Source organism: Trichosurus vulpecula, chromosome 1 (genome assembly GCF_011100635.1).
Source record: "Trichosurus vulpecula isolate mTriVul1 chromosome 1, mTriVul1.pri, whole genome shotgun sequence".
NCBI lineage: Eukaryota > Metazoa > Chordata > Mammalia > Diprotodontia > Phalangeridae > Trichosurus > Trichosurus vulpecula.
The window spans coordinates 406,439,954-406,464,247 of NC_050573.1; the positions used below are offsets into that span (position 1 = coordinate 406,439,954).

Below are 24,294 nucleotides of genomic sequence, written 5' to 3' on the forward strand. Positions count from 1 at the left end.
ACAATGTCTAGGTCCTAACCACCACTGCCTTTCCAAAACATGATTACGACATAACAAACTGTGACAGACAAGAGACAACAGACAAAACAAATGAAAGCCAGGGGAAAGGAGTCAGGGATTTTGCACATCATGTTGCTATAAAGAGGAGGTGATGAAGGTTGGTAGGTTTAAAATTAATCCATGTGCTTTATTCAAAGAAGGGCAATCACACAAACACCATTTCTCTGGACAAGCAGGTAGGGAAATAAATATTGTTCATGTAACTACTCTTCCTCAGTGATTTTCGAAGTAATCAAAACATTGCCACAACAATTTTGAAGAGCTAGAACACAAGAAGTTGTTTAAAAAAATAAAAACATATTTTAGGTAGGTTACTAAAAATTAATGGGAAAAAACTAGTGAAAATAGTTTTGCTTCAATAATATTTAATTTCATGCTTTCTTTGCCTTCTAATCTATTAAAACAATTCCATCTGTTAAGTGCAAACAAAGCAAGAATCCTGAACAATATTTAATGGGGATTGTGTTTTCAATGCTGTGGTACCTGTAGACTTAAAGTGGCAGGTGTAGTTTCAGATGCTCATAGGATTTAGAGTTAGAAAGGACCTTAGAAATAACAGTCTAACTTTGTCTTTTTACAGATAAACAAACTGAGGTCCACAGAGGTGAAGTGATTTGTCCAAAGTTAAATGAAAGGATACTTTAACTGTCACAAGTTTTAATCAACACTTAAAGCAATTTCTCTATCAAGTACCATTTTCATAAAGCTTAATTAATGCTCATAAAAATGCTTTGAACCTGAACTTCAATTTTATTAGATTGATAGCATGACTAAGGAAAACTTTTCTAAAGCATTATATAGATCTACATTATTACACTCTTATGCCTTAATGTACTTTTTAAAATGTACCATTCCTTCATGTGTTTTAAGAACATTAGGGAAAAATTACGAAAACTAAAATACATACTACATTTACATTAGCAGAATTTTAGCTTGTACCTCAATGCATGTTACCATAAATGGGATTATTAAACTTATCAAACATGTTCTACAAAACCTTATTGTATCATAAAATAAGGTACATCTTATTATTGTTACATACAATAAAACTAAGAACATTTCAAATTAACAGATTTGAAAAAAAGTGAAAATTCTAACTACTATCTTCTCCTTCACTGGGAATATGACATTTGTAGACTAACAAACTCTAAAGGATAGGGGCTGTAACAACAACAAAAAGGAAACACTACCTTCCTGAAATTACTTCTGGTGCAGCATAGTTGGGAGAGCCACAGCTTGTTCTTAAAAATTCGCCATCTGACATCATATTTGAAAGACCTGAAAGTGCACAAAAGCAGCTACTCAAGGATTTCCCAGTGGCACCAAATTGTTTTTAACAACTGAGGGTTTGCATTTAATGACTAAAGCTTCAGCCTGTACTCTGCTTCAACAAAATCAATTATCATCACTACCATCCCCAAACATTTAAACATTTTAATCATTTCAACATGCAATATGATCGTTTTACCTTGAATGTAAAGCTAGTATTTAAATAGTAGACATGTAAGCTATTGATTATTTTAATAGGATACACTGTGTATGTAAAAAGTTTATCAATTAAGAAAAGACCAGAAAAACAGGAATCTGGAAAAGCTGAATATAAAAACGGAAATTTAAATGTATCTATTAACACTGTCCTAGTTCTCATAATAAACTATATAACTCTCTTGATGATGTCATCAGCTCCCACGCATTATTATTATTATTGTTACCATCTCTATGATCCAGATCTATTCATCAAGTCCCGTATCACCAAGGGACAAGTACAACTAGATGTACTACAGGCTTCTCAAATTCAACATGTCCAAAACAGAATGGATTATTTTCCCCACAAACCCAACCCTTTTCTGAATTTTCCTATTTTTGTTGGGGGCACCACCATCCTTCAGGTCACAGAGGTCCACAATGTGTCAGTCATCCTACACTCCTCACCTCATGTAACCAATCAGTCTTGCAATTCTACCTTCACAGTACCTTAAAATTGTTCCCTTCTCTACCCCTATAAGGACACCATCCTAGTTCACCTCATCACCTTTATCCCGGCATCCTTGCTTCAAGTCTCTCCACTCTAATCTACCTGCTACACAGCTGCCAAAGTGATAATACTAAGCCATACATCTGACTATGACAGTCCCCTGCTCAATAAACTCCAAGGGCTCTCTATTACCTCTGAGATCAGTTTGGCATTTAAGTTCCTTTGCGACTTTGCAACTTCTCTCCAATCTATCTTTCCAGTATTCTCAGCATTATTCCCCCTTCCTGTCCTCTAAGGTCTAGCCAGACTGGACTTCTTGCTGTTTCTCAGACATGATAACCAATTTCTGACTTCCTTGACTTTTCACAGGCTGTCCCTCATACCAAGAATGTACTGCCTCTTCACCTGAGCCTTCTATAATCCTGTTTCCTTTAAAGTTTATTTCAAACTTCTGCATGAGGCCTAACTACTATGCAGTCTTCACAATTTGTATTTTATTATAGTATCTACATCAGTATTTTTTCCATTATTGACTATAAACTCCATGAGGACAAGGATTTTTTTCTTATCTAAATTTGATATCTACCTCCTGCTATGGGTACTATGTGATGCATATATGTTTTTTTGGTTTTGATTTTTTTTAATTAATTAAGGCACAAGGAAATAAAGTAATTTTCAGTTACACAACAGTACGGCGGTCCAAATTATAAGTATTAATCAAGGAAATCATTGGTAGGTTATCAGACTCAGAATTGAAAGGGACCTCAGAGGTCATCTAATCTGAACAATACCAGAACATAAATAACATGCCCAACAAGTGATTATCCAGCTTCCACTTGCAAATCTTCTGTGAAGGGAACATGCTACTTCCCAAGCATATGCATTCCACTTCAGGACAGCTGAATTTCAGTTTCTCAATAATTTTCCCCTATTGCTTCCAGGAGGGGTGAACTCTAGGGCTAAGCAGAACAAATCCAAGGCTCTTCACCAAGACAGCTCCTTCTCATATTTGAAGACAGTCATATTTCCCTCAGGTCTTCTCTTACCTAGGTTCAACCAATCCTGGTTCCATGAACCAATCATTGTAAAGTAGGGAGTATAGTCCCAAAACCATCTGGGTACATTCTAACTTGATGATCCATATGAAAATATGGCACCAAGAACTGAAATCTCTGGATTATCTGGTCCAGACAAACCCTGAACAGTCAGCTTCCCACTCCGGACAACACCTGCTCATGTCACAATCCTGATAAAAATTTTTTCCATAGCTCCCTATTGCTTGCCAAATAAAGTTTGAACTTCTCTATGTGGCATTCAAGGTTCCTCTACAAACTTATTCCACTGTCTTACCCACCTTATCTCCTATCATTCCCCTTCATTCACTCTAATATAATCTGTGCTTGCTTTCTTGATGGCTTTTGTACATGCCCATATACCTTCCCCTGGTTTTTAAAGTTTTCTGGTTCAAAACTCATAAAAATGCTTGAGCATTCTCTTGGATTTGAATACTTTCTTCTATATATTCAATTATCAATAAGGTATTCTTTGCAATAAATATAATTCTCTCAAAAATGTGACTCATATTTTGACCTGTTCCCTGCTATATCTATGACCTTCCTCTCTTCAAATTTCTGTAATTTTTCTTAATTTTATATGGTCAAAATTATTTCAAATAACGTTCCTTTTCATAATTTCAAGTTTTACATAATTTAGTCCCATTCAACAACCTTGCCATATTAGCTTTCTTCTATGTTCTCAATGAGTAAAGACACAAAAAGAAGAAAAGGTTTCTTCCTTTCTCCTTTACCAGTGGTGACCATTAAAAAAATACCACTTAATACCTGAAGATCTGTTCATTAATATACCCTCTCTATTCTTCCCATTTCCACAGCATCAAGAGATATCTCTCTCTCTCTCTCTCTCTCTCTCACACTCACACACACACACACACACACACACACACACACACACACACTACATACCCCTTCACTAATACTACTTTCTGTTTTACAAATACAACATTTTAAGTGCCTACTGTGCACAGCACACCATGGGAAGGAAATGAAAAACTGCGGGGGACACAGTCCTTGTCTTCAGGATGTTTATACTCTAGGAGACAGATAAGACATCAAGACAGATACCTATAGTATACATAATAGGACACATTAAGTATATAAAAGTTACAAAATAAAGGGTTACATAGGAACTGAAGAGGAAGATTGTTACTGATGTAGGAAATAAGAGGAGCTTCATAGAAGGGAAGGCATTGAGTAGGGTGTTAAAGGATGAGTAGGAATTTAACAAGCAAAGAAAGCAGACATAGAAAACATCTGAGCACAGGCATGAGAGCAATGAGTATTCAGAAGATTAAGTTATCATCTCCATGCTTTCTGTATTCACAAAACCCCAATTCCTCCCCTGTCCTAATGCCTACAACACTTTCTTCCTCATCTACTAACTTTCAGAATCTTTCTTCCTTCAAGGCTCAGATGCCAAATAATTCATGACTCCCTTAATTTCCAGGTGTTCTTTCCTCAGTTTAGCTGAAACATGGAAGAAAATAAATATGAGCTAAAACTGGAAAGGTAGGGTGGTAACAGGATATGCCTTGAATGCCAGGCAAAGGAATGTGAACTCACTTGGGAGGTCATAGAGAAAATATGAGTGGGAATGCTACGACCAAACTTATCTATGAGAAAATTATTTTGCTCACAAGATGAAGGATAGACTGCGGGGTGGGAGGAGGGAAGTGGAAAACAGAAAGACTAATCAGGAGGTTACTATGACAGTCCAGACAGATGATAATGAGAGCTTGTATAAGAGTAGTGGAATCAAGGAAGAGATGAATTCCAATGATGCTACAGAGATGGAATTGAGAAGCTAGAATTACATGTTAACAATAACATACACTGGACGTTGTATGTCTGTTGTATAATGCTACAAATTCTTTTAAGTGGGAATATAGTACACTGGAATATATGTAAGTTACCTGAAGAAAACATCAGTGTACAATTACTATTCTAAATATGAGCACTATATCTCATTTATGCAATTTATTTAAAAAGTTAAAGTTTTTTCTGTAGAGATGAAAGATACTAAAAGAAAATATCCAGCAGAAATATCACGATGTTACAAAAGTACACCATTCATTGTTTCATCTGTTTAGGATTCACCCTTTTAAAAACTTTTAAATAAAGCCACAGTACCCCCAAAAGATAATTGCACAAAATAAATTTTAATATATTTCTAATACACCATTATCTAAATTGATGCATACTGGGAGTCCCAAAAATCTTGGTGCAATTTTAAGCTTAAATAGTTTTAATAGCTTAAAATTGCACTAAGACTTTTGGGACACCCTGTATAAATGTTTACTGCAAAAAAAAATGTTAAAATAACAAATTACTGGACTAAAAATAGTTAAGAAGTTTGTTAAGCAGAACATTTCTAATCAAGCATTGAACAAGAAAGTCAAAACAAACTGTTATTTCTTTGGCTATCTGTATCAAGAATGAAAAAATTCCTACAATTAAGCAGGAAAATTACTTATTTAAAAGCTTATATAAGACAAATAACTGAACATGGCATAACAGAGTATATTGTTTAAAAGATTCCTCAAACAGCATAAAAAGAAAAAACAGGAACTGAATATTAATGAAATGTAATTATGTTACAACCTTTGCATTTTTTTGCGAATATAATTTCATAGAAATTCCTGGCAAGCTACTGTCATACAATCTACTGTCACAACACTCAATCTAAATTTTTAAGGGTTATAAAACTGAACAGTAGGAGAGAAAACTCCTTTGACTCCTCTCTGCTGTTTTAATTGGCTGATAAGCAAAGAGACAGATCATGGTCTTGGATGACTAGTGCAATACTTTATGTGAGTAAAAGTAATCTAAGATAGCATAAATAAGTAAATAACAGAACTGACATTTTAAATTTTAAAATATTCTTACCAAAATCAGCTATCTTTGCATTCATGTGTGCATCAAGCAGTACATTTTCAGGTTTCAAGTCTCTATGGACAACCATGTGTCTGTGACAATAATCCACACCAGAAAGGATTTGTTGAAATAAACGCCGACTCTCTTTCTCATCCAGCTAAAGAAAAGGAGAAAAACATTTTAAGGGATCCCTTCTGAAAGAATACTATCAAGCAATATAAATCTTTCCATATATACTTCCCATTAACAGGCACATGAATAATTTCAATTAAACCCAACAAACACTTATTATTAAACATCTATAACACAGACAATGTTGGGGATAAAAAGGTTAAAAATGACATCATTTCTGCCCTCTGTGAGCTTACAAGAGAGAGTAAATAACAGCTTCCATTGATGATTCAAAAATTTACAAATTTATTTCCTCACAACAACCTTGTAAGGTCAGCAGTCTAAGTATTTGACAGATATTCACTCCAGCACCTATAGATGCTAAATTTCTGTGTGAATAAAACTATACATCCATGTCACACTCCCTATGGCAGCTCTTCCAAACCTTCTCCCCAAAAATCCCTAATACCACTCTCACATTCTTCTGTCCAATAGGTAACTCTGCCTCTTACTTTACGGAAGACTAAGTTATCATCATCATGCTTTTTGTACTGACAAATCCCAATTCCTCCCCTCCCCAAAGCCTAGAATTCATTCCTTTCTTCTTCATCTCTTAACTTTCAGAATCTTTCTCCCATTTCAAGGCTCAGACGCCAAGTAATCCATGACTCTCTCCAAAATTTCCTGGAGCTTTCTGGCTAGATCTCCTTTGAATCACCACTCCCTACCTTGGACTATCTATGTACATGTCACATTTCCCTAGCAGAAACCTCAAGGGCAAGGGGCTGTCATTTTATCTTTGTATTTCTAGCACTTCATACGTTGCCCTTTTCATGGCAGAAACTTAATGTCTAATTCTTTAAAAAAAATTTCTATATTTTGTTTTATGCAATTTTCATTTCCAAATACTTCTCCCCACTTCCACAATCCCTTATAACAATTTCTTTAGAGAAAAAATATAATTAGCAAAACCAACTGTGTTTATTTCACTCACCTAAACAGTCACAATTACTAAATTTCTCCAGCTCAAAAAAAAGGGCAAATGTGCTATGGTAATATTTGCATTATAAAGAAAAATGTAATTAGGCCATTTTTGTTTCAAGACATAATAATTTGACAAAATAGTACCATGACACTATTTGAACTATCAAGGCATCCAAATGTTTTTTTCTGACCCTGCCACTGATATACCTTTAGAATACTGCTAAATGTTGGTGTCTTCACTGTTGTTTATAAAATAGTAATAATGCTTAATTAACCTCATCACTTTCAAAGACATGAGTTAATAAGACTGCTTTGAAATTGGCAAAGGAAAAGTATTACAAGCCCAAAATAAAAATGTAAGTATACAGGGAGTAGTTCCCCATGATCCTATTTGGTGGTGGGATTGTCTACTATATACCACTATTATATACAAAACAACATGACTAAACAAAGCTCATACCACCAAGTAATTTATTAAACTTGCCTCCATGTCTGAGATCAGCATTAATTTGTAGTAAGCAATAAGAAAGGATGATTGTATTTATTTTACTAGTGAAAAGTAAATACAAAGAGTAAGTAAAACTTTACTTCTTAATTCTTCAAGGAGGTAGCAAGCTAATAGAAAGAATTCTGTGGGGGGAAAAAAGGAAGAATTCTGCAAATCTATAAAAATGTCTATTACCTCTCTGTAACATTGACCCTATGGCCAAAATATTCACATAAACATTAGAGCCTCCTGGATCTCACTGAACTCTTATTTGATTAAAATGTTTTATCTCAAAATTAAGAGACAGAGACCAAGAAAATATAATAAACAGGGCAAAATCATAAGATATGGATTATCTACAAAAGTGAAGAAGTAGGGAGAAAAAACTATACTTCTCAGCAAAAACCAAACAAATAGGTCCTCCCGCTCCCCAAAAAAACACAATACCACAAATCTACAAAACTAGTCAGGAAAACAACTTTGTAGATGTGATCCTTTCAAAGTAACCATATTATTTGAGGAAGGACTCCTTTTTATACAAGAATTACTAGGAAAATTGATAAGTAATTTGGGAAAAATATCACACCACATATCTCAATAAGTTCCAAGTGGATATGAGATCTAAATATGAAAGTTCCTTTATTTTTGTTTTTAAACTCAGGGGAGTAGAAAGAGCTATTTTGCAAAACTATGGTTAGTAGGAGAATTCTTAATCAGAGACAGATGAGTATATAAAAAATAAAATGTAGAATTTCAATTTCCTGAAATTTAAAAAAAAACCTGCACAAACAAAATCAATGAAGCTAGGATAGAAAGGGAAACAGTGGAGAAGGAAAAAACTAGCATGCTGTGGACAAACAAGTCTCAAAAGGAAAACTGAAAACTATCAGCATCCACATAAAAGATTTTTCCAAATCACTGATATGAGAAATTGAAGTTAAAACAACTCCAGGTTTTCACCTCACCAAGCAAATTGGCAAAGATGACAAAAGATTAAAATAGTCAATGCTGGAAGGGCTGCAAGAAGACAAGCACAATGACATACCACTGGATCTATAAACTGTTTTTCCCATTTTGGCAAACAATCTGGAATTATGTGGGTGAAAAAAAGCAACTAAAATACTCTCTGACTCAGAGATCCAACTGCTAGGTATATATTCTCTATGGAGGTAAAGACAGAAAGCTCCTATTTATACCAAAATATCCACAGATAACAAATAACTGGAAACAAAGTGGATTCCTATCAACTGGGAAATGGCTAAACAAACTATGGTATATGGATGTAATGGAATATTACTGTGCCAAAAGAAGACACAGATATGAGAAACTCAGAAAAACATCAGGAGACTGACATGGTGTGAATTAAACAGAAGCAGAAAAACAATATGCACAATGACAACAACATAAACGGAAAAAACAACAAAATGAAACTGAACGCTGTATAATTAGAATAGCCAAGCACGGCACCAAAAGAGATGAGAAAATGTACCTCTTTGTTTCCAGTGAAGAGACTGGAGAATATCAATGTGGAATGTTTCATACATTGCCTTATGCAGGGATTGATCTTACTAAACTGGTTTGTTGTTTTTTAAGCTTTGTTACATAGGGAGGTTTGTAACAAAGAAGATGAAGGAGAGGCATATTCCAAAATGAATGCAATGTGAAAAAAAATACTTTTTAAAAGTATCCATATTATGACAGAAGGGAGGGCTGACTGGGTAACAGGGCAACCAGAATATACACCATCTTGGAGTGGGGGGGAGGGTAGAAATGGGGAAAAAAATTGGTAATTCAAACTCTTGTGAAAATCAATGCTGAAAACTAAATATATTAAATAAAAAAGTACATATAAGTAATGTTTCTACTAATTAGATTATGTAATAAAAAAGTATCCATATTAGAAAACAAAAATCTATGTTTGAATAGTCCAGTTATACTGAATAACTAAGAGTCTAGAATTCCTAAATTCATTACACTTTTCTAAGAAAAAAAAAAGAATGAATACAAACTTAAGAGGCAACTGAAATGGTACTTTCGATTATACTACAGAAACATTTCTGGCTGTAGTTTAATTACATTATCTACTGCTCCTATTATGCCTCTTAATGCAAAAGTAGTCCTGAGCCAACTTATTAAAGGATATTTTACATATAGCACATTACAGGGGTGATGATGAGAACTATGGATCAAAATCTGTAATTTAGGGGGGGAAAGGTTGCAAACATTTTTAAAGGCTTAAATTTTTTTTGACTTCTAACTTCATTTTATTAGCATGACTTTACTATCTGTGGCACACTTTCCACTGACAATGGCCTATGGAATGGGAAATGCTATCACACACGGTCAGTGTGTCAATTTGTTTTAACTGCACTTCTTGATTACAAGAGAAGGTTCTGGAGCAGCTAGGTGGCACAGTGAGTAGAGCACCGGCCCTCGAGTTAGGACGACCTGAGTTCAAATGCAGCCTCAGATACTTAATACATGTACTAGATGTGTGACCTTGGGCAAGTCACTTAACCCCAACTGCCCTGCCAAAACAAAAAAATAAAATAAAAAAGAAAGAGAAGGTTTTACTGGGGGGAGGGATTAGAAAATCATAGCATTATTGATATTTTTAAAGTATCAACAAAACCACAGTTTTTTAAAGATGCTCTACAGAAATATTTAGATTAAAAGATTTCTTATTTGTATTGGAAAGTGACATTACTAATTCAGAAAATAAGTAATTGTTTTAGGAGGACCAGAAAGTAATGATGATATTTTTCACTAGTGCTTATATCTTTATAATTTTTATTATACATACATTCTTTCTAATCTAAATGCAGAAAATGTTAAATACATATTATAAAGTATAACCACCATTGTTCTGTGCTTATTTAAAAAAAAATCTTTGTAGAATAACTCATGCCATCAAAATCTTAATGAAAATGTTAGTGTTCATTAATATTTTTCTTCTCATCTATTTACATTTGCTGACTTACCAATATTTCCCCACAAATTTATCTGCGACAGATACTGTTGCTATGATGTGCCATTTAATAAATAAGCTATTAACCCCGCTTCCAGGGGATTTTAGTATATTCTTAAATAAGTTAATGTGTTAAATATTCTAAATATAAATTTCCACATCTTAAATTGTGTGAAGTTTGAAAACAACAACAATAAACTAAGAGGTTATTTTGAAAGATGAAAAAAATTAAGAATTACGATGTCCTGTCCCTAAAAAGACTGTCAATCTTTAAGTAAAATTACATTCTAAGAGATGAAAAATTGGCCATTCATTTTAAAACGTACATGAAAAAAAGCTTTCCCAATGCACTGGTGGGAAGATTAAAGAACTCCTGAAGGGGAGTTAATTGGAAAAAAATCTATAAAAAAAGGATATTATATCATACAGAGAAAAGTATGGTTCAGTGGAAAAGAAAAGTTTGTAAATGTAAGGTTAGAAAAGGAAAAGCAAAAGAAATATTCAATCCAATAAACATTTAGTAAACATCTACTACAAACCATAAACAGAGCAAGGCAGTAGGAAAGCAAAGATAAAATCAGAGACGTTGGCTGATAACAACTAAATGTTGGTCCCAGTCAAGTTACCTAAACTCTTCCTGTCTCAATTTCCTCAACTGAAATATAGAATGAAACCTAGTTCACAGAGTACCATAAAGACCAAATCACGAAAGAAACACAAAAGTCTCTCTTAAAATTATAAAAACAGATTTTTAAAAAACTTTTTACTTTATGTTTTTTATATCTTCATTTCCAAAATAATCTTTCCCCATAATCACCTAGAGAGCTATCCTCTAAAATAATTGTTTTTAAAGATATAAAGGATAAAAACAGAAAAGGAAAATAAATACTGATTTTCAAAAAAGATTATAATTTATGATAACCAAAAAGCCAAAGCTTTTCATAATTTTTTAACCTCAACCTTTCTTTAAAAAAAAATCTAAACATGTCGGAAACAGAAACAGTAAATAAATGGAATAAAAAGGCAGAGTAATATGCAGGAAAAAGGGAAAATCTAAATGTGTGTGTATTCAAACACATAGAAATACACAAATATGTGTGCTTTACTGACTTGAATCTGAGGATACTTAAGACACTCGCCAAAGTTACTGAAGTCATAATTCTGAAAATTAGCATAGCATTAGGAAGGTACCTGACAAATGAAGAGAGTTACTGTGTTTTCTCTAATTCTAAAACTTTCTATCAATGAAACTACAAACATGAAAGTTACAACCTCAATATCCATAAATAAAATGTAACTAATAGATGCTGAGAAATGGTGTATTTGGATCCTGGTACATAGTAGGTGCAATAATTTCTAATGATATCAGACCTAGAAAGTAAAAAGAAAATAGATATAACTGTATACTGTAATTGGTTAAATATACTAGTATGCCCAACTGTCTAAGCACTTGGTCAAAACGGTAAAAAGAACACTGGGTTGGGAGTCTAGGGTCCTTGAAGGTATAGTCCAGGGGTAGGGAACCTGAGGCCTTGAGGCCACATATGGTCCTCTAGGTCTTCAAGTGTGGCCCTTTGACTGAATCCAAACTTTAGGGAACAAATGCCCTTAATAAAAGGATTTGTTCGTAAAACTTGGACTCAGTCAAATGGCTGTACCCAAGGACCTAGAAGGCCACATGTAGCCTCAAGATCACAGGTTCCCCACCCCAGATAGTCTAAGGTCACAGGTTCCCCACCCCCTGAATAGTCTGCTATCACTTACTACCTTTGTTGACACTGGTTAAACCTCTGCTTAGCTTCCTCTTATGACAAATGCATATAATACCTACTTTTCTTCACTATTGCAAGGATACTACAGAGGATACAATTTAATTCAATCCATCAAACATTTATAAAGAGCATACTTTGAGCCAACCATTGGAGATTCAAAAACAAACCAAAAAACCCAATCCTTGCCTACAAGTTCATCAGGAGCACTGAGAGATGTCTATCAACTCCGAAAAGTAGAAAGTACTACCTATCTATTTATCTATCTAACATACATACACACACACATACGCACGTGCTCAATATTAGACTAAACCACTAATTAATTTTCACCAGACTGGGAAGGAGCTGTGGCATAGTAGAAATTATAGTAGATTTGCAGTTCAATGTTCTGGATTCTAATCCTAACTCTGCCATTTCCTAATTGTATGATTATGAAGTAACTGAGCTGGGATTTAATTAACAACAACATAATAACTCAATTTTATCATGTGTAAAATGGAGATAATATTTATGCTACTTAATTTATAAGGTTGTTGAAATATCAAAAGAGAATTTACATAAGTACTTCATGACCAAAAACAGTGAATAAATGCTTGCTTTCATTATAAAAATAGAAAGAGGATAGGCAGAATTACAATTCTACAAGTAAAATAAGCCCAGTATAGAAGTTATCAAGAAGGAAATTTTGCTGAAACACTCCTGATGAGGAAAAAAGAGGTTGCCTGAAGAGAACAGTGTAGGTATACAGGGAATTCAGAGACCAGGGATTTTTAGCTGTTTTTTAATGTCACTGACTCCTTTCTTAGAATGTTTCACTGCCTACATTCATAATTAAAGGAAATGGAAATTTTCAGCTAGAGGTTAATGAAAATAAAGATTTAATTTTTTTCCCCATCCAAGTTAATGCCCCGCTCTGAAATTAATTCATAGACCTGGAGGAGTCCGAGATTAAAAAAAAAAGTCTGGATATAGACCAATTTAGCTTTGGAAAAAAAAAGAGCTAACCAAGGCAAATGTCTCAAATCCCCAAGAAAGGAGGGGGTTGGAGGAGAAAGAGGGAGAAAGGAACAGAAGGAGGGAGGAAGTGAGGAGGGAGGGAGGGAAGGAGAGAGAGAGAACTGTATCAACTCTGAAAAGTATAAGGCACTATGTAAATATCATGTATTAGATATAATTATTGACTGTTGTTTCAGTCATGTCCAACTCTTTGTGAACCTACTTGAGGTTTTCTTGGCAAAGATACCAAGTAGTCTGCCATTTCTTTCTATAGATCATTTTACAGATGAAGAAACTGAGGCAAACAGGGTTAAGTGACTTGCCCAGGGTCACACAGCTATTTAGTGTCTGAGGCTAGATTTGAACTCAGGTCTTCCTGACTCCAAGCCTGGCCCTCTATCCACTGCACACCTAGCTGCCCAATTACTGACTAGTTTTCTTTAGATTGAAAACAAGCTGTGGTACAGGGGAAAGAATACTAGTGTAGACTACTATAGGCCAGTGAGCTTAACTCTGATTTCTAGAATATATAATTGATGAGATAGTAAACATCCAAAAAAGAAAACGCTGATTACAAACGGCTTCTTCAAGTACAGGTCATCTCAACTTGACTTCATTTTTTTTCGGATAGTTACTAGACTGGTAGATTAGAAGAATGCTAAAGATCTATTTTACCTAGATTTTAGCTAAGCACTTGACAAAGTCACTCATTCTATTCTTTTAAGCAAATTGGAGGAGAGATACAGGCTAGACGATAATACAATTAGGTGGTTTGACCCAAAGAATTGTCATAATTGGCTCATTAATAACTTGAAAGCAAGTCTTCAGAGCAGTGTCCCAAGGATGTGTTCTAGGCCCTTTACTGTTTAATTTTTTAAGCAATAACTTAGATAACTGCCAATATAGATAGCACACTATCAAAAGTGCAGATGACACAAAGTTAGGAGAGTGAGCCAAAATAATGCATAAGAGTCAAGATTCAAGATCTCAACAGACCAGAAAGTAGGGCTGACTATTAAGTTAGGATAAACATAAAAACTTACTTGGGTTCAAAAAAGTCTACTTCAAAAATATAAGCTATACAAGGTATGGTTAGATAACAGTTGGTCTTAAATCTAAGAGGTACGGTGGTATTAAAGTTCAATGATTCAACAGTGTAATATAGCAATCAAAAAAGCTATGTTATCTGAGACTGCATTAACAGAGAGTCTATCCAGAACTAAGTGATAACCCTATTGTACTCTGACATAATCAGGCAAGATTTGGATTATGTTTAGTTCTGGGTGATACATTTTAGAAGTACAATAAACTGGAAAGTAACCAAAAGAGGGCAACCAGATGGTGACAGGCCTCAAGATTATGCCATATGGGGATTGGTGAAGCAACTCTAAATGTTTAGCTTGGAGAAGAGATTTAGAGGAGACAAGATAGTTGTTTTCAAGTACACTAAGGACTATCACATAGATTCATTTGTTTATTTCCAGAGGGAAAACTAGGTATAAATTACAAAAAGACAAATAAAGACTTAAAGTAGCAATCCGAGCTCATTTTACAGATGAGGAAACTGATGCAAACAGGGATCAAGTGACTTGCCCAGGTCACAGCTAGTAAGTGTCTGAGGCTGGATCTGAACTCATGTCTTGCTGACTCTAGGTCCAGGGCTCTATTCACATTGAGTCACCAAGCTGTCACAAACGGAAGGGAAATTTCCTAAAGCTTAAAATACAAAATATGAAATATTTACAAGTTCTTCTAGGAGAAGGATAACTAGAAACACCAAGGAAAGAAAGAACCCATGAAAAAGCCAATAACTTCTTGCTTATTTTAATCCAGCTTCATAGGAAGTTATCAGTAGTAGACAGAAAAATATGGCATGAGAATGGCAATATTTTTTTACTTCTAGAACTTGACATTTTTACAGCCTTAAATTAAATATCTTAAATTAGCTTTGATAGGGAAGTATCTATTTCAAATTCTTTCAAAAGCATAACACTAACTTAGAAGCAAAAATTTAAATGTTTAGTTCTAACATCGTCTATTTAAATTGTTTATTTTCTACAAAAGAGTATCTATGTGATATTTACCTGCTATATTATATGTATATGGAAGACTTGTGCTTTACTATAAGCCATTTAATTCTTAGAGCCCATTTGACTCTCAATACTTAATTTTCTGCCTGTAACACTGAAGTAACCATTATCATAGCACCATACCAAAACATCTACTGCAGACTAACTCTCTCCCCAAATCTACTGATACAGACAAGACCTGGAAACAAATCTGAAATGAAACATGTAAAACAAATATTAAAAAAATGAATCCACCTGGGTTAGCTGAGAACAAAACAAACAGTGGTGTGAGAAGCAGTGGGAAGCGCACTGGACTAGGAAATCAAGGACCTGCATTCTAGTTTTAGGTTTATTGCTAAATGTGTGATGTTAGGCAAATTACTTAACATCTTTATCCATAAAATTCAATTAGATAGGATCATTTCTGGGGTCTCTCACAATTCTAAAATCCTATGATTCTAAATCTTACCTCTATCATAAAGCCTGTTCTAACTATTGTAGGCCATCTGATTTCTTCTTTCTTAATCCTATCTGTAGTAAACTGGAAAAAAGCACTGCACTGGGAGTTAGCCCCTAGCACAAGGAGGAGACAGAGAAGAGGAAGAGAAGGAGGAGGAGGAGAAGGGGGGAAGTAAAGGAGAAAGGAAGGAGGAACAACCCAACTCTGCTACTAATAAATTTTGTGTGCACATATATATAGATATAAATATATGAGACTGCCTGGGTAAATCAGCATCTCTCAGAACTACGTTTTGGACTAGATCTCTAAGATCCTTCCAGCTCTAAACACTGCATGAGACTCCATGATTCCAAGGAAGAGTGTGACTGAGGAAACTGGACTGGACCATTTGGACTAAATGATCATAGCACTTGAGTTAAATCAACCTATTCAAAAAAGAAACAAAAAAAAAAACTCGTCTCCAAATGACACTTTTATACTTCTATGGCATAATAACAAGACATTCCACTGTGGTATGAAGTTAGAATTACTTACCCTTCCGTTTTTACAGATATAATCAAACAGCTCTCCCCCAGAGACATATTCCATCACCATGAAAATGTCGGATGGTGTACTAATGACCTGGTACCTAGTAAGAGAAATAATTATCTAATTAAATTCAAAACAAATAGTAGCAAATTAAAGTTTCACAAAAAAGTCCAAAATAGATTTCAAAAATGTTTAACAATATAATGTAATGCTATCTTTTAGTAATTAATGTTATCAGTTACCCCTAAAATAGACTTTTTAAAATCTGCAAACACACTAACATAACAATGTTCCATGGTGAAAATATTTCACCATTTCTTAAGCATCACTCTGTGGCAGGCACAGTGTTAGATAATGGAGATACAAAGATAAAAGTGAACAGTCCCTATACTCAAAAAGCTTACAATCTAGTTAAGGAATTTGTTCCAATGGGACTGATATATTAGGGAACATTTGGAGCATAATGTAGATTTCAAGTTAGCTTCTACGTAATTTCTTCTGCAAGAAACAATGACATAGTCAGAAAATTACACCATTTCACAATAACTCACAAGCTGCAACTCTTTTAACACCCACTACTACAACTAAACTTCAGGTTTTTGTACAGTGCCACTGTATATATTCGGGTGCAATAGGGCTGGTCAACTCTACCTCTATTGCCAGGTTCTCTAGGCCCGAGGCCCAGAGTTAAGGCTAGCCCAACCTGTTCCGAGAAGCCACAGACTGGGCCACTATTGTCGCATTAATGTATTTCTTAACCATTTATCATGGATAAAACTGTGCTACCTTTTTTCATAAGGTTCCTATCTTCTTTTTTAAAGTGTCACTGACAAAGTTTTTGAGTCTTAGAACCAAAACCCCATCTTCCCCATAAACCATAATTGCAAATGTGTTACACTCCACAGAGCAGTGCTTTTGGGGAATGTATATGTAGCATTTTGGTAGAGCTAGCTATATAAGTATATACGAATTTTATATAAGGTGATTTGGATCCTTTACACAAGGATCAGAAGCTGGGGTGGGGTGCTCAGGACAGGTTCCATGAGGAAGGTGGCAGTGATGCTGAGTCTGGAAGTTTCAAAGCCAGGGATTCTAAGAGACAGAGGCAAGGAGGGGATGCATTTCAGACATGTGGGATAACCAGTACAAAAGCACATGACCAGAACATGGTGTGGTCTCTGGTTTGGAAACCACTGCACAAGACTACAGCTCAGATGCCCTTGGTCCAAGTCCTGGCTCCTTCAGTTCTTTATTATCTGCATCTCCTTGAAGAAGTCACCCACTTCTCTGAGCTTCAGTCTCCCCATTGGTAAAAGGAGCCTGATCCATGCCCTGCTTTCCCAATAAATCTATGTTAAAGTGCTTTGTGCCAGAAAAAGTATTACAGAAATGTAAAATATTATTAATGAATGAAAAAACAAAGACAAAGAGGGAATTTTAACCATCTTTCTTACTTTTACAATAAAGAAATTAACAAAAGATGACAGAAAAAGAGTGGATCTAATTTAACACAATCCTAACTTACAGCTTAATGATATGAGGATGTCTGAAAAGCTTGAGGTTCTGAATTTCTCTGCGAATTTTTCCTACCACATCAAGGCTTCGAATTTTCTGTCGATTTAAGATCTTCACTGCAACTTTGTGGCCAGTCAACTCATGCTTGCCAACTGTAGGAAAAATAAAATTTGATAAAATTAGGACTCAACTGCACTAATAATTCTGTTAGTCACCTTCCATAAGGACCAAGGATACTCAGAAAGATTATTTAAGTCCCTCCCTTTATTGCCCCACTTCCTCCTCAAATAATTTTGTTATCAATTTAAAAATGCTTCAAAACTTTCATTTTTGAAGAAGAGAAATCATTTTCTTTTCTTTTCAGAGCATGATGGGTGGAAGATGGAAATTATTTATCTGCATGTTGATCTTGCTAATTATGAAATTCAGACACTATAATAAGTTAACTCACTGTAATAAGTTAACTCACTGTAAAATTCATGCATAGAACAGACTCAATAACCAAGACCCACAAGCAAAGGAACTAGTATTTATTAACCTAAGAATATACACTACTAGGAAAGGACCTCCTATTCCACAGGAACTACTGGGAAAACTGGAAAACAGTTTCACTGAAATTATGTTTAGACTAGCATTTCACCATTTTAAAAAATAAGTTCCAAATGGATAAGCTGCCTTAACATAAAAGGTCATATAATTAAAAAAAACCAACAAATAAAAACAACCCAAGAGGAGAAAATCTATGGTTTTAGGGAAACATTTATAACCAAACAAGGGATGAATAACAAAAGGTGAAATATTTTGCTAGTAACTTTTTCCTAGGAAAAAATAATAACAGAATAATAATAATATGATATAATAATAATATAATATAATAACAGAATAATAATAATATAATATAATATAATATAATATAATATAATATAATATAATATAATATAATAACAGAACTAGAATAAAGAAACTGCCATGAGGGGTGGAGGGAGGGGAGAGGTAGAGATCTTCCAATGAAATATGTGAACCAAAATATAAAGGGAACTGGCACTAACACATAAAACTAACAGAAAAGTAGTCAAAAAATATAAAGTTTTAAAAAGAAGGAATACAAACTACCAGCAGCCCTATTTTTAAATGCTCCAAATCACTAATTACAAGAGAAATACAAATTAAAACAACTCTAATTTCACCTCATACCCATTAGAAAAAAGGAAAATGACAACAGTTGCTGGTGGACCTGTAAAGTAGTCCAACCACTGTGGAAAACAATTTGCAATTGTATTCCAAAAGACACTAAACTGTACATATCTTTTGACTTAGCAATACCATTTCTAGGCATATACCTCAACAAGATCAAAGACAGAAGGAAAGGGCCCATAAAGCAACTAAATGGTGTACTAGACAGAGCATTCCACCTGGAGTCTGGAAAACCTGAGTTCAAATCCTACTCCAGACACTTACTAGCTGTGTGAACTTGGGCGAGTCACTTAACCTTTGTCTATCTCAGTTTCCTCATATGTAAAATGAGGATAATAACAGCAAATACCTTGCAGGGTTTCTGTGAAGATAAAATGAGATAATACTTATAAAGTGCTTTGCAAACTTTTAAGGGCCATATAAATTCTAGCTACTATTTTGTACATAAATATTTATAGTAGCACTTTTTGTTACAGAAAAGAATTAAAAACAAAATGACTGCTTGAACAGCTCAATAACTGGAACAGCTGAATAAATCATGGTATATGAATGTAAAGTAATTCTATTGTGCCTTAAGAAATGAAAAAAGGATGAATTCAGACAAACTTGTTGTAGAGTGAGGTGAACCAGGAGAACTTACACAATAAAAATAACACTGTAAGGAAAAACAACCCGGAAAGACTTAACAACTCTGATCAATGCAATGATTATTCACAATTCCAGAAGAGTGAAGATGATGCATTCTTCACATCTCCTATTAGAGAGATGATGCACTAAGGTATGAAAGGAGACACATTTTTAGACTCTACCAATACTAATTTGTCTTGATTGACTACATTTGTTACAAGAGAAGGTTTTTATTTTAGAGGTGAGTGTTGGGTGGGTGCAGGGGATGAATGGCCTGTCTTTTGCCTTTCTTTGCATCTTTAGCACTTAACTCAATGCCTGGCACTTGGTAAATGCTTAATGACTGACTAGTGATAGTGATGCAGAAGAAAAGTGCACCAATAACACAGGTAACAAATAGAGTAGAGAGTCCAGAGCAAAAGTGGAGGGCAGGGCTGATACTACCATGTTAAAGTTTTTGTTGTTCAGCTGTTTCAGTTATGTCTTACTCTTCATGACCCCATCTGGCAAAGATAGTAGAGTTGTTTGCCACTTCCTTCTCCAGCTTATTTTCCTGATGAGGAAACTGAGGCAAAGAGGCTTAAGTGACTTGTCCAAGGTCGCACAGCTAGTAAGTGTCTGAGGCTGGATTTGAACTCTGGAAAAGGAGTCTTCCTGGTTCCAAGTCCAGTGTTCTACCCACTGTACTACCTAGCTGCCCTCAATAGATTCCAAGACAGCGTATATTCAATGTTCGAAAGAATGTAAAAGAAAAACACTAATCAACATCAGAAATCAAATTAAGTGCAAATCAATTTGCCTCTACAGGGCTAACAATGAAATGGAACTGTCTACTCATTAAAGAGGTAGTGGGGCTACAGATGTAAAATGAGGCAGACACCATTAAGACAAAGCAAACAAAGTAGAAATACTTTTGCTTTGTCAAAAGCTATAGTGATGTTAAAAAAAAATCGCCTCAATAAAATGTCTATTTTTTCCCTAAAAAAAAACAAAAACAAAACAAAAACACCAAGTACTTTTATTATATTCCAAGTAGAAAAACAGAATATGGAGGGAGGAGGGAATTCTTCTGTCTGAATCATTACTTTAAACACAGAGCTACTAGCTTGCTCCAAACTTCTTGAGGGTTTTTGGACAACCCATCAAAAGATACTGGATAGCATTCAAACATTCAATTTTTAATCACAAATCACAATCAAATGATTTTTCAGGATCAAAATTATTACTTACTAAATACTTCCTGCTTTTTAGCGAAGTATATTTAAATTCCAATTTACTCTCACTATAGACAGTACATGATTTGCCTACCTCCTATTATGCATTCAAAAGATAAACTAAGTTGCTACTGACCAAACACAAGCTATTATCAAAGCTAGTGGAGAGGAATACCATGAAGAGAATAATTTTTTAAATGTACATAATCAAAAAATCATATACTGCTTCCCATCTTTAGGGCTGGTGACAGGAAGGACAAATGGCTACAGAAACATGACAGGTCTGTTTCCATGGTACGACAGAGGCCAGGAGTCAGTGCAATCCTGTCCAAAGCAATCTAACCAAGATTTATTTAGGGCCTACTATGTGCAATAAATAGGACAACCATAAATTACATCAACAAAGTTCATAGGTAATTACAAATTGAATATACAAGAATCATTAAGTCCTTCTGACCATTTCTTTTTTAGCAGAAGTTTGCTCTTTCAAAGTTACAATAAACTTTTATTCAGTTTTTTTTCTTTCATACAACAAATGACAAATATATCCCAGAAATTTCATTCAGTGTGAAGGCTATGTGTATGTGTACATGTGTGGGTACGTGTCATACATATTTCTTAACTAAGAGGTTCACGAAATCATTCCTGAGCTAATAGGTCACATAAATTAGGCTGCTTCCATTTAGCCCTACTTAATTCATTCTTTGACTAATTTGCAAAATAGTATTTTTTGTGGTCCCATATATACCCAAATAAACTAAAAACAGTGCTCATCAGGTGAAGAGAAACAACAAATTGTGGCAGATGAGCATAATCTAGTATCATTACACAGAGATGGTGTGTGTGTGTGTGTGTGTGTGTGTGTGTGAAATTTAGAGAAACAGGGAAGATGAGTATGAAGTAAACACAATGACTACAACAGCATAAATGAAAACAACAGGCAACAAGATCCAAATTAACTGCAACAACCAATCTTGGCCCTAGGGAACAGATGATAAACCACACTTTGTCCACTAGGTAGAAGTGGGGGATTTTAGAGGCAAAGAATGCTGCTTATGTAACCACATGTGCAGACTCAGTAATACTGTCTGCCAATTTTATTTAACTGTTTTTCTTTGTTGCAAGGGAGTATTTAAGGAGAAAAGAGGGAGCATAAGGAGAAACGAATACAGTGTTTCAAAAAGGTAAAACTTTTTTCTTAAGAAAAGACTACCCTTTAACTTAGAATACTATATTAGGTTCATGTCTAATAACTTTTTAAAGTTTTCTTTTTGATTGTGAATTAAGTCAACAAACATATGGTACAAAGAATAAGCAAGAGGACTGTATCAGAAACTCTTGTACTTTTTTTTTCAATCAACCAACAAACATTAACTGTTTACTATACGCTAAGCATTGAAGATAGAGAGTTTAATAAATAAGAAAATTTCTGTATCTGTTTTCCCTTACACTTATTTTTTTCTTCTGGGCATTTTAAAAAAATGCTTTGTCAAACACTGGCCATATCTCAGAATGCATGTCTCATTCTATGCCTGCCTAGACTGAAGACCTGGGAAAGGCCTCTTACAGTAGTGCTTGGACTAAGTCTTAAACGAAGTCAGAAATTCTAAGAGGTACAAGGTGGGAGGGCATTCCAGGAATGGGGAACAGAGTACAAAGGCATGAAGACAGGAGATGGAGTGTTCTGTGCAAGAAACATTAAGGAAAGAGGGGAATAAAGAAAGGCAAGAAGAGTACAGGTTGTGAAGAGTATAAATATCAAACAAAGGACTTGATATCTGATCCTTGAGGTAATAGGAAACTGCTGGAGTTTACTGGAGAGGGGTGTGACCTTGGTCAGACCTACACTTTTGGAAAATCACTTTGACAGCTCCATGGAAGGCAGATTACACTGATAACAGACTTGAGGGAGAGAGACCAACTGGGATGATAGATGTTTTAATGAGTTGGAAAGGATGGGACATAAATAAGAAGTGTTGCCAAACTAGAAACGACAAAAATTATTAATAATAATAATGGTGATAGGTAGCATTTAAATAGTATGTTATAATTTACAAAGAAATTTACACATTTAATCCTCATAACAACCCTGTGAAATAGGTACTATTATTATCCCTATTTCATAGATGAGGAAACTGAGGCTCCAGAACACACCTTTAATGTCTCTCAGGGTACTGTCCTGGGCTTTCTCCTCCTCTCCCTCTATACTACTTTACTTGGCGATCTCAACAGCTCCCATACATTTAATTACCACCTCTATGCTAATAACTGAACTCTACCTATCCTACTCCAAATTCTCTGCTGACCTTAAATCTTGTATCTTCAACTGTCTTTCAGATATCTCAAACTGGATGTCCAAAAGACAACTTAAACTCAACATGTACAAAACAGAATTCATTATATTTCCCCCTAAACCATTCCCTACTCTTTATTTCCCTGCATTGTGAGGGCAAAACCCTCCTCCCAGTCCCTTCGGCTGACAACCTAACAATCATATCCAATCCGCTGTCAAGGCCTGTCAATTTCACCTTTGCAACATCTCTTCCATATGCCCCCTGCTCTGACACTGTTACCACTACTGCAATAACCCACTGGTGGTTCTATCTACTTCAAATTTCTCCCCAGTCCAATGCATCCTCCAATGAGCCACCAAAGTGATTTTCCTAAAGCACAGGTCTGGCCAAGTCCACCTCGCTAGATGAATAAACCCCAGTGGCTCCCTATTGCCTCCAAATTCAAATACGGAATGCTCTATTTAGCATTCAAAGCCGAAGCCCTTCATAACCTAGCCCCACCTACCTTTCCAATCTTCTTAGACCTTATCTCCCAACACATACTCTTTGATCCAAAGACAATGCCTCCCGGATGTTCCATGAACAAGACATTCTATTCCTTGGTTCTGGTCATTTCTCTGGCTGTCCTTCATGCTTGGAATACTCTTCCTCCTCTACTCCAGCTACTTACCTCCTTAACTTCTTTTAAGTCCCAACTAAAATCTCTTCATTTATTATGTCTTCCCCAACATTCTAGTGCCTTCCGTTAATTTCTTCCTATTTATGCTATACATAGCTTGCTTTTTTTGTATGTGTTTGCATGTTGTCTCCTCCATTAGATCATAAGTTCCTGGAGGGCAAGAACTCTTTTGCCTCCTTCTGTATACCAAGCACTTAGTATAGTGCCTAACGCTTAGTAAGCACTTAATATAAATCTTGATTTATTGAGGCACAAAGAAGTTAAGTGACTTGCCCAGAATCTCAAAGCTACTGTCTGAGGTAAGATTTGAACTCAAGTGTTACTGACTCAGAGACCCATGGTCTATCTATCTACTGTGCCACCTGGATGACCATTTTTACAACTGACTGGATATGCAAAGTGTCCCAAAAG

At 35.0% G+C, this 24,294-nt stretch overlaps 1 protein-coding gene across 2 annotated transcripts in view; it reads right to left on the reverse strand.

Annotated features, from left to right (window-relative positions):
• Positions 1-24,294, reverse strand: part of PRKAA1 (protein kinase AMP-activated catalytic subunit alpha 1) — a 55,894-nt gene that overhangs the window by 25,807 nt on the left and 5,793 nt on the right. For both annotated transcript variants that reach the window (XM_036765342.1, XM_036765350.1), the window contains exons 2-5: positions 17,886-18,027; positions 16,367-16,460; positions 5,998-6,142; positions 1,251-1,338 (exon numbers count right to left, since the gene is read on the reverse strand). In XM_036765342.1, the coding sequence (XP_036621237.1) occupies positions 1,251-1,338; positions 5,998-6,142; positions 16,367-16,460; positions 17,886-18,027 (469 nt within the window). The remainder of the gene's footprint in view (positions 1-1,250; positions 1,339-5,997; positions 6,143-16,366; positions 16,461-17,885; positions 18,028-24,294) is intronic.